The sequence below is a fragment of the Acomys russatus genome, chromosome 24, assembly GCF_903995435.1.
Source record: "Acomys russatus chromosome 24, mAcoRus1.1, whole genome shotgun sequence".
Lineage (NCBI taxonomy): Eukaryota > Metazoa > Chordata > Mammalia > Rodentia > Muridae > Acomys > Acomys russatus.
Window position 1 is genome coordinate 24487837 of NC_067160.1, and position 11613 is coordinate 24499449.

The 11613-nt window shown below is 46.8% G+C and overlaps 1 protein-coding gene across 1 annotated transcript; it reads right to left on the reverse strand.

Annotated features, from left to right (window-relative positions):
• Window positions 1–2596: 2596 nt before the first annotated feature.
• Tbr1 (T-box brain transcription factor 1) lies at window positions 2597–10941 on the reverse strand. The gene is made up of 6 exons (XM_051166673.1): window positions 9806–10941; window positions 9080–9234; window positions 8393–8514; window positions 7696–7854; window positions 6568–6629; window positions 2597–3590 (listed from the first exon to the last, which is right to left on the reverse strand). The coding sequence occupies exons 1-6, from the start codon at window positions 10495–10497 to the stop codon at window positions 2735–2737; spliced, it is 2046 nt and encodes a 681-aa protein (XP_051022630.1). The 5' UTR covers window positions 10498–10941; the 3' UTR covers window positions 2597–2734.
• Window positions 10942–11613: the final 672 nt, after the last annotated feature.

Sequence of the window (11613 nt, forward strand, 5' to 3'; positions counted from 1 at the left end):
GGCACACGAGATTCCACGGAACGCCGTCTAGCGGCGGGATTGTCCAGGGAAGAAAAATCAGTGTAATCTGTCCCTTGACTTTTCGCTTTAATTCGAATTTTGAAGCCTCTTTATAGCTGTCATACCACAAAGGGGACACAGGACAATATCTGGGTGCTGCTAAGTTTAGTTCTGTCACCCAGGCCAACTCAGACTGAAGGACAAGGCTGGACTATTTTCCTGTCCCGTCCCTTTCAGGAGTCACCCGCTCTTGAGAGACAAAAGTACAAAAGTCGCCTCTATGAGGTAAAGACAAAATTGCAAACTTTTCGCATGAAATTCTTCCTCATCATTAGTTCTCAGGGGCGGTGACCTGACCTGAGCAAAAGTGCTGCAAGGATTCCATTATAGAAGGGACAGAGTAAAACCCACCCACCCGCCCCCATCACCCATCACTCCCAACCTTCCTCCAAAGCAAGTTTTTAACTCAGTTCTTAAAAACAACCCTTCCACGTGTTGGTTCCGTGAGTCTTTCTCCACCACACCTGGAACAATGCCCTGACACCACCCTCTCTAAAGCTGTAGGCCAGTCCGTGTTTGCATTTAATAAAGTCACCTTCAAGGCCTCTTTGTAAAACCAAATCTTTCAGCATCTGTAGTCAACAGTTTATCTTGACTTGCTTTAAATTGCACTGTACTGTCACTTAATGCCTCACAAATTACTGTGTGAATTTTAAGGAAGTTCTGTGCTCACTAAAGACCTTCCTTTTCATGGCAATTCAACTTCGGAAAGAATCAGAGCAGGATAAAGACCGTGCATAGATTTTCCTAGAAAAAAAAATACTGAAGTAAAGAGAACTATACTCATAGGAGATTAAATAATTGTAAATAAATAGGAAAAAAGTAGTCCATAGTGGTGCTATAAAACAAAATTAACAGGATGTAGGAAGTGGCTACTATTAGATTGCCAGGAGCAGAGGGAGAGGCGCTAGTCTCGCTTAACCCTTAAAAGCAGTGACCTATAATTCTTTGCAAACTGTAAACTGCTCTCAAACACCATAGTTAGCTTTTTAGCAGGTTTATTTTACTTGTTATACACAGACAATACAAACGAGCAGAAAACAAAACGATTCTCAATGGAGTGTGTACTTGTATAAATTATTCAATTCACAGACAAAACAAAACAAATATAAAAATCACAACATTTGATTTACAGAAGAGCCAAAGTATACACACGTTTAGACCCTGAATTCCTATTAGGAAAAATCCCCCCGTGGACTGGAACCTAGATTGAATATTGTGTATGATGCAGGTTTCACATTGCTTGTAAAGTACAAAAATGTATAAGTTTGCTACACAACATTAGAAATCTTACTAATCTATTTCCAGGGGGATTAATGCTCCTTATCAAATATAACAAGACTTGAGGGCGGGGGTTGGGGGGGGAAATCAGTCTTACTCGCAATAATGCTAGTGTTTTCCCAAGAAAGTCAATTTTCAGCTGTCGCTAAGTGGTGGGGGAATCGTTTTCAAAACTAAAATGCAGTAAAATATACAACTCACACAGTTCATCTTCACCAGACTACACTATAGTTACCAACAATTCAGTCGTCTATAGCATTAGTAGATTATTCATTACAAAGATTTACAGCATAGAAAGGTGGAGTGGGGACTGAAAAGATATTCAGAAACAGTTTGTCAGCATATTTGGCACCTGCACAGACCAGTAATGGATTTGGCACTTTGGGGAAAAACAAATAAGGCAAAATAATATTGCTGATGTGGAGCTATTCCATTTAGAAGGAGGAAAACATACAACTCCAGTTAACTCTGCTCTGCAAGCATCATGCCACTTAGTCCACTTGCCTAGGGACAGACAACTAGCTTTTACAGGTGTTCAGGTGGATTCTCATTAGCTATTTTGTGTGCATTGGGGCACATACGTGGTTACATCATGCAACAAATTGAGAAGTGAGAAAGCCACCACTATGGAGTGTTTCATGTTTCCAAGACCTTAGGATATCTTTAATATCTCACAAGAAAACAAAGAGGGCGCGGGGCGGGGGCTGGGGGGAGAAAGAATTAGGGGAGAAAAAGAAAAGCAAAGGGGAGGAGAATAAAAAGTTAAGCATGAACTGGTTTTGTGCCTTGACAATGAGAATAAAAACTAGCCATTCGTTACAATAAATTAACACTATATACAATCATTTCACAGGCTTTGTTCCACTAAAATTATTAACATCCCTACCATCCATCCATCCATTCATCCATCCACTCGGGTATAAGAAAGGACGCGCTGGGTTGGGTGGGTGCAAGTTCTAGAGTCAACATCCTATGGTTAATAGGGAGGCCAAGACAAGGCGGGTCAGAAATCGCTGCTGCCTGACAGGACGGCCCAGGTCTCCTAAAGTTGAAGAGTTTCATTCCAAGAGAAAGAAGGAGAGGGTGAGAAGGGTGGGGAAGGAGAGGGGTAAAAAAGATGGGGAGGATCATAACTTCACAGAAGAAAAGTTGGAAAACCACAAGGTTGACAGCCAAGTTCAAGGTCGATGGATGCCATAACTGCAGAGACCGCTGTGCAGAAAGAAAGAAGAGAGTTAAAATCATAGTGGGAGACCTGCACTCATCCCCCGCAGACGGTCATCGAGGGTCAAGTGAAAGAGCAAGTGCACAAGAGCGGGCCTGGGGAGGAGGACGTGGGGCAGCAAAGCCGAGGGGCCTCGGGGGGCGCGGGAGCGGGAGAGGGCCTGGCGGCCTAGCTGTGCGAGTAGAAGCCATAGTAGCCGCCTATGTCCTTGGCGCAGTTCTTCTCGCAGTCCCGCTGGGCCAGCACCTCGCTCTTGAGCGGGGACGAGCTCTCGGACACCGGCGTGTCTGCGGGCGAGATTCGCCTCCGCTTGGCCTGCTCGTAAATGCCCGAGTCGCTGGAATCGATGGACTTGATGGAGGAGGGCGTCTCGATCCAGCTGGAGTCGGACAGGTCCTTGGGCTTGGCGTCCTCGGCGGCGGGCGCCAGGGGCGAGCGCTCGGCCGCCAGGCCCTCGGCCTCCTCGCCCAGGTAGGGGTTGGCACCCGCCATGCGCGCGGCGGCCGCGGCGCTGTTGGGCCAGCAGGGCAGCACGGACCCCGACTTGGCGCCGCAGTACTGCGGGGGGCTGCGTGCGCCCCAGCCCGAAGGGTCGGCGTAGTAGCCCAGCGGGCGGCCCGTGCAGCCAGCGGCCTGCAACGGCAGCGCCTTCACGCCGGCAGCCGCGTACGACAGCAGCGTGGCCGCGTTGCCAGCGAAGTCCGTGGCCGTGTCGTAGGCCGAGGCCGCGAAGTCCAGCCGGTTGTTGGCCGGCGTCACGAACCAGCGCTGCGGCGAGGGCGCGCCGGGGTCCTCGGCCTGCTGCGGGGACAGCAGCCCGTTGGTGTGCGGCACGCTACGGTCCGTGCCCGGCCCAGGGCCCGCGCCGGCGCCCGGGTGGAAGCGGGCCTTGGCGTAGTTGCTCACGAACTGGTCCTGCAGGAAAGAGCCGGCCATGGCGTAGCGGGCGCCGGGCACAATCTGCGAGCGCGGAGAGTCGTTGGGCGAGGGGGTCAAGCGGTCCATGTCGCAGCCCGTGTAGATCCTGGGGGGGGAGGGAGAAAGAGAGAACCGAGGGGTGGCGCGGAGGTCCCTTTAGGGTCCTGGAGGGGAAGCCACCTCTAGTTTTTGCCCACCCGAGCACATCATCTAAGTTGCGCTTGCCGTACAGGATGCAGCAGAAGGTCACAGACCCCCGCATGCTCCCTAGCCTAAACTGGAATGATACAAGTTCATCTACTGGAATCTGAGCAGGATACAAAGTGAAGAGTGGAAGTCTTCCATTTTCTCCTGTTCCTGCTAAGTGCTCCGGGACCAAGATTATGGCAGTTTTCCTGGCACTAAGGTGCTATTTGTTGGGCCTTCCTCTCTGCTGAATTTCTGAGTGAAATTTCTAAACAAGCTCTCTCCACTCATGTAAGACCTCCTGTATCCACTGAGTTGTTCAGACGATTCTTTTTCTGAGTAGTTTAAGAAATCCCCAGAGGTGAAAACCGCATGGAGAGGGTAGGGACAGATATTTCCAGGTAATAATGTCAAAGGCTGAAAGTCTGACTTTCACTGGCCTTCAGAGCCCCAGAGGATTGCTGCGGGGAAATCCTCTAAGGTATTTTTTTTTGTTTTTTTTTTTTTGTTTTTTTTTTTTTGTTTTTTGTTTTTTTTTTTTTTTTTTTTTTGTCTCCCTGTATGTATGCCCTTTAACTCCCACCTCTACCAATGAAAGCAAACAAGAAACTACTACTCGAAAACAAGACACATTAGTCAATAAAATTCTTTAGAAAGAAAAGTGTACTTTACTCTCATCTTCTCTATCTAGCTTTTGATCCCTTACTAGAAGAAAAAGAGGAGGAGAAAGACCCTCCAGAGAAACCATTAGAGTTATTGCCTTCCTCCAAGAAACCAACCACTAATAACCTTACAGAGCTTGGACGTGCCTGGCTGTCCAGAAAGAAAGTGTTTATGTAAGCTCAGGCAGATTCTCTTAGGTAGTGCTAGGTATGACTCCACTTTCCCGATGAGGAAACTAAGGCAAAGTTAAGTTAGAGACCTTGCCCAATAATCAAGGGAGATTGTGTTTGGGAGAATTATTTTAGATAAAATAAACAGTTTTTACTAATGGGGCCTAAGAGATCCCATTAGAATTGAAGTTTGGATGATAAGCGTTCCCTCATGCACATACACACACACCTTACTTTTTATTTAGTTCAGACATAAGTGTTTGCATCTTTAGTCAACACACTGTTTTGAAGGAGGGCCTCAGTATTGTCAGATCTTGATCCTGGGGGAGAAAATTCCCCAGGGTGTGGCCAACCAACCTCCTTGGATCCCCTGAATTCTCATGCCGCCCCCTACATTGCTGTCTGATGAAACAAGGCCCACATTACTAACCTTAAAGTAGAGACTGTGTTAAATCTACTCAACTCTTTCTCATTCTCCAAAACCAGGGGTTACTTTTGTATAGATAAGAGTTGGATGACAAACATCGATTTAAGAACGGAAGGGCCTTATCCAACCCCAGGCACCCACAGTACTAGGGACAAGTGAGAGCTGTTATGGCTACTCAGGTGCTTTACACCCCCCCCAAGTTCTCCTCCCTAAACTTAATTCCAGTTTCAATTTTTTAAAAAAGTGGAGGGAGGCAGAAAGGGAACATAATTAGCAAGGTACACACATCGTCTCTATTTACCACCACAATATTCTTTAAAGAAAAAAAAAAGCAGTCTGAAAAAGATACAGTTTAGATGCCCATCCAGGTCTCAAACCGCTTGGGATTACTGAATTGATTTGTGCAAAACAGACGCTATGAACAGATGTTCTTAACAGAATTAAAAGCTCAAAATCTATACAACTGTCTCCCAGCATCCCTAGTCTCTCGGGCCACATTCTTTCCACGGTATTGGGCCCAACTTCTTCATACTGAGACCCAGAATAGCAAAGTTTTATTCCAGACAATTGTGTTCATGAGGCTTGGCTCCTTTGGGGGGGACACATAAAGGAGTAGGAGCCAAGAAATATCACTGATTTTCCACTTGTTATAAAATATATATATTGAGAGAGAAGATGGACATCTGCAGGTTGGGATGAAGGGCTACCTGCCTCTTTCCCCACACATCAAATCTATTCCTAGTCAAAGACATCCACACTTTAGCTCTATCTCAAAGCCAATAAATTAAAGTGCAAGTTTCTCTTTACCCTTTACAATCAGAAAAAGTAGGTGAATTGTACAGTCACACTTTACATTTTGCTATATAACACTATAAACTCTTAGTACCATAGTCCCCAAGCAAGAACCCCAGAACAGATCTAGAAAGCACTCGGTTTTCACCTATTCCCCTGACCCCCCCCCCCAAAAAAGACAATGCTCTGAAAAGGACATAGAGAGAGGTAAGAGGGCCTGAAGACAGGGAACCAACACATTTAATTAAGCCATAGATGCACAAAGTAAGAGGAGACATCTTTCTTTTCATCTCAGTGCTGCCCAGAGCCTGCAAAGGCTGTATGTTAAGTTCTGCTCACAAACTGGAATGCACGTTTTTATTCAGTCCATAATAAACTTCACAGGAAATGCTATCAAAAAAACCCTTGGAAATGGGTAAATAAAAGTCCCATACGCTGCTAAGAAGACTGTAACAAGTGCCAGAGCCACATGCACTTTCAGGCAGAATTGCCCGGCTCAGACACAGACAGTCTAAGCTGATTATCTACAGCCACACACACAACACGCACTGGGGGAAAGCAGGGTAGCTTTCCCAGCCAGTCAGCCAACTCCAGAGGCCACCAATCATTTTGGAATTTGAGAGAAAGCTAAAAATAAGTACAGGAAACTCTTAACCAAAAATCACGCAAATGCCAAGCCACACGGTCACCAGACAGAGAGAGAGAACCAACAAGATAAGGAAGGGAAAATCTCAAACGATTTTCTCATGAATTTTGACTTTCAAAACCCTCAAACACAACAATGTGCCCTTAAGCTAGTGGCCAATCCAACAGCTGTCTGAGAAGGAACGGGTAAAGGTACTTACGTGTCATAATTATCTCGGAATCCTTTTGCAAAGGGGTTATGATCTATTTTCAGTTGTGTAATCTGGAAAAGGAGAAGAAAGAGCAGTTGTACACTTCTACACAGCAAGGTGTGCGTTTGTGAATAGATCATCTGCCGCTTGGCAGGGGCTTGGGCCTACTGACTCACTAACTAGCAAAGGTTCTCTAAGAAAAACGTTATAGCAGAAGCAAAAAATGGTGAAGGATTGGGGAAGTTATGAGAACCAGGTTTGAATGAATAATACCTTAAAAGCAATTTAGTTAGCTCTCCTATGTGCCATAAGTTGATTTAAACAGTCATTTAAAAAAAAAATACTGCTTACATGCAATTTACTAAGGCAAAAATCCTTAAAAACTTTACCTCATCACTGTTTTCAAGAGTTTAACTAGAGTTGGTTTTTTTTTTTTTTTTTTTTTTAATTAATGGGCCCTCTCTGATACTCAATCCAAAAATAGGAAGCAAACAAACAAAAAGCTGTAATCTGTATCTTAAAATTGGGTTGATTTGAAATATTGCATTTCTAATATTTTCATCTACATGACCAGGCGCAGAACCTCTGTACTTCTAGAGTTACAACAGCTACTAAACCAGTTTTTGCAAACACACAAGTTCCTACGAAAGCTCAAGGGCTACAAAGCCCACCAGTCCCTTTATTGGCGGTTCACACTTCATGTCTGAATGTACATGAACTCGCTTTTCTGTTTTGAACTCTCAGAACAGTAGTGTTTGTTCATTTTAGCCAACAGTTCTGAATTTTAAGGAATACTTTATTTTAGATTTCAACTTGCTAATAGAATTCACGTGGTAGATCTGCCTGAAACATTTTTTTTTTTAAGAAGAAAACGCACGTTTTAAAACATTCTAATTTAAGGACCAAGCTAAAGTTCTAAAAAGCATTGGTCCTGGAAATCGTGTCCACTACACAGCTGTGGTATTGGAGCTGGAAGCACAGACCTTTCCCACCAGCAAGACATTTTGGGGTGGGGGGTGGCCTAGAAGGCTCCTAGCCCTACCCTAAAACTGTGCTGTGGGGTCAGCTGTGGCCAAGGCTAGTCTGCACAGAGTGATGGAAGACCTGGGCATAGGGAGGTGCCCCGAGCTTCCTTACATCGGTGTTCTGGTAGGCGGTGACAGCGATGAACTGAGTCTCCGGGAAAGTAAATGTCTGAACGCGGCCAGGCTGGCTGGTGTCCTCTGTGCCATCTTCGTTCACTTCCACCACGTGCAGACGGGGCTGGTACTTGTGCAGGGACTGTAAAACCACCATCTGTCCGGCGAAAAGAAAGGAGAGCGCCTTTAACGCGTGCCTGTTAGCACCAGCCCCAGGGCTAGCTCTGGGGCCCGGTTGAACCAACTGGAGCCCGCTGCCCCAGACGGGCTGTGGGACTCGCCTCCTGGTGACCAGTGTGGACTTGGACACACTGGCCCCGGTAACTCTGGGAGCTAGGATCGGCTGGGCACTATTGAAAACTAACCCGAATGCCAATCCTCAGTCCCTTTCCCTTCGTCCTCCGTTAGAAGAAGAACAAAGATTTTCCACAATCTACAAATCTCAGATCTCATGCGTTTCTTTTTCAGAATCAATCAGTATTTGCGTTTGGAAAGGTAAATTCAAGAATGAGAACTGGTGGAAGGCCAAGAGAGCAACTTTATGGAGTAAATATAATCTGGGAAGACAGAATTATGATTTTAGAAGTCTTCAGTGATAGAATCGAGCTGATTGATGTAAACGAAAGAAGGGTGTGTGTCAGAGAGAGAGAGAGAGAGAGAGAGAGAGAGAGAGAGAGAGAGAGAGAGAGACTGACCTGCCCATTGTTGTTTGATGCTCCCTTGTTGTTGGTGAGTTTTAATTTTCCAAAAGAGATTTCTTGCCTCATCCAATGAGCCCCAGTGTTGGGGGAATCTGGATGCATATAGACCCGGTTTCCTAGATAAAGAAATAGCTTGTTTACATAATGCTCTGGGCACTGCCCAGTCTCAACTCCTTAGCACATGAAACACACACACACACACACACACACACACACACACACACACACACACACACACACACCTTACTCCACAATGAAACCCATTAGCTGTTTTTTTTCTTTGGGGGGGGTGGCATACTTTCTTCTATTAACTGAGCATTATCAAAATAGCTTACCGTCCAGTCTCAACTCTGTACTACATCACACACACACACACACACACACACACACACACACAGGCACGCGCGCGCACACACACATGCATCCCTTCACAGTGAGGACCATTAGCTAGGCTTCTTTTTTTTTAAGTCGCGATTTCTTCCCATTAAATAGGGATGATTAAAATAGCTTTTCCATAATCCTCCTCTTTCTTGCCGCTCAGTCTGTCCCCCTGTCCCTCTCTTCTTTAGGAAGTCATTGCCCGATCGTTTTAAAAGTCGCTCGAGCCAGTCCACAAAGGCTTTAATTAATCATTCTCACCTAAATAAGTGTCAAGAAAACGTGTTAATTGGAAGGACTTGCCTTGCACATTGGTGTCCGCTTTGCCACAAGGAACCCATTTGCCTCCTTGAAATCTCCAGTGATTGGGATCCGCCAAAATCACATCCACAAAAATATTGTAATGAGCGGTGGGATCGAGACCAGAAATGTTAAAACTCAAAAAGGGAAACATGCGCCTGTTTAAATTAAGGAGAGAGAGAGAAAACAAGGGGAAAAAAAAAAGAAAATAAATGTTAAAGAATAAATGCAAGAAGCGGGGCGCCAGATAGCCAAGCAAAACTTGTCCTCGCAGCGTATCTGAACGAATGCTTGCTGATCTAGGAAAGGAATAGTGGGAGAGGGGAAGTCCGGGAGAGCAGCGAGCCGCTCCGGAGTTGGGGGACCCCCGCAGGTATTCGGGTGGAGAGGCCGGTTGGAGGCCTGCTTCTCCACCTGTGGGCACAGGCCAGCCTTGAGGAGTTGCTCTGAAAGCCTGGCGGCGGCCGCGGCTCTTCCTCTTGCTACAGCCACTGACTGGCTCTCCGACCGCATTGGTACAACAGGCTCCCCGCCACCAACATCACCATGGCAGGCGGTTATCATCCCTTCCACTTTCCCCTTTTCCAAAACCAGCCAACTCCAGGGTGCACCCGAGCGCCTTTCCACTCTGCTCCCCGACCCCACATTGTTGCTGCCCGGAGGTCACAACTTGGGTGCGCTCGCCCAGGGTCACGCCTGGAACAGCGGCAGCCAAGAAAGTAGCATTACCTTCCCTGTTTAGTGATGATCATCTCCGTTTGATGACGATGAAATTTCAGCCAAAGTGGCCTGTTGCACAGGTATACCTGTGCCTTGCCGGGTACCAAGCCCGGTTGGGTGGAGGAGAACTGGTAGAACGGGGCTCCTTGGTAGGAGTGGCCGTACTGTTGTGGGTAGGGGTAGCCGGCGGTGGGGTAGCCCTGCGGCGACGAGTTGGACAGCAGGCTGTTGTAAGCTCCGTTGGCGATGACCGGGTGGTGGGCCATGTAGCGACTGGGGCTGCCGATGGAGAAGGCGGGATGCGCCGGTCCGTGCTGGCCAGGGTACGGGAACATGGCACTGGGAGCGGTGGCCGCAGACTGTGGCTGGCTGGACTGAGAGAGGAGGTAACGATCTGCAGCAGAGCCATCGAAACTGTGACGAAGCTCAGAGACCCCGTCCAAGACAGGAGAGAGTTTACTTCTCTGGACGTCCCCTGGTGAGTCCTTGGAGTCAGGAAAATTGTCTGTATCTGACTGATTCGTCATCCCCCTGGTAATTTTTTTCAAAGGTGAACTTCTCTCCAGGTTGTCAGTGGTCGAGATAATGGGATGATCGTGCAAGACAAGCTCAGATCCGCCCGAATGTGGGTAGCCGCTGCTCACATTGAGAAATTTCTTGGAGAGCATGATAGAAGGAGAGAGGCAATGCTCCAGCTGCATAGCTCTAGAACCTGATCGCTCGCCCTCCCGTCCCTGGGTTTTAAAGTCCTGTTTATCATAAACTAGGAATCCACAGACCCCTCACTAGACAGAAAGCACTTCAACCAGCAAATGCTTCTCAAAGGTTTGGTTTACTTTTTTTTTTTCCCTGGGAGAAGAGATTGGCCAATTGACACTATGCAGCAATCAGAAAAGGCTCACTTTTGATCTTGCTGCTTATGCAGCCGATGAAACGGCTCCTGCCATTGGTTAGCTGCTGACAGTAATTTAATTAGATAGACATTAATTAGGATAATCACCTGGCTCCTGGTCGCGACGATCATGGCAAATTGAAGGGGATGATTTTATTGTTGGCTTGGGGGGGTGGGGAACGTGTGTTAGTTTACGTGAGCTCTGTTATGTCACCTTTAAGCTTTGTGACCACTGCTTTAGGAAGATTCAAAGATGTGCAATTTACTAAACATTTCCTACCTCCCCCCCCCTTTGGAGAGGAGGGGCGGAGGAGGGAATTCGATGATGCTAGGAGACTTTTCGGATCTGAATGAGCCAAATATTCAGTTGAATGTAACGATTTCAAGTGCAAAGTATACAAAGCGCGAGCCGGTGGCCTCTTCTCGCCCTGTAAAACTTCCAGATTCTGTCTTTTCCAGTTAATATACAGAAGCACACATACTTGAGCCTGTGCTTTGTTGAATAGGTACTGAGTGTCCTTGACGCCCCTTCCCCCACCTTTAAACTACAGGACTAAATAAATAAACAAAGCGCTGCCTCGGAGCTAAGAGAGAAGTGAAGGAGATGCAGCTCTCCCACCCATCAACCCACCTTGGGAAGGTTCGATTTCCGGCTAGGGTACAAAAACAGTGACAATCTATGATCTTTTTAAGTTTTGAAATAATCATAAGCCACCGCGCTGAAGTGCTTTAATGTATCTGCAGTCATGTTTACTGGGTCGTTACTAAATATTTTATCAGCCAACTTGGTTGCAGATCATCTGAAGAGCAGCTAGCTGGGGGCGGGCGCCATGTATCCTTTGAGTCCCACAGCACTTCCTCCTTTCAGAGGCACTGGCTTGGTGACAGGTTCATAAGCCTAGCCAGGAAAAAGAGGGCTGAGTCC

Bases quoted from the DNA above. Each gene is read 5' to 3' on its own strand.
- Tbr1 (XM_051166673.1), bottom strand. From the start codon at position 10,497: ATGCAGCTGGAGCATTGCCTCTCTCCTTCTATCATGCTCTCCAAGAAA. The intron at 6,630-7,695 runs GTAAGGAAGCTC...CTCCTTTTCCAG, and splicing joins CCGCCTACCAGAACACCGAT to ATTACACAACTGAAAATAGA. The intron at 3,591-6,567 runs GTAAGTACCTTT...CTCCCCCCCCAG, and splicing joins TTCCGAGATAATTATGACAC to GATCTACACGGGCTGCGACA.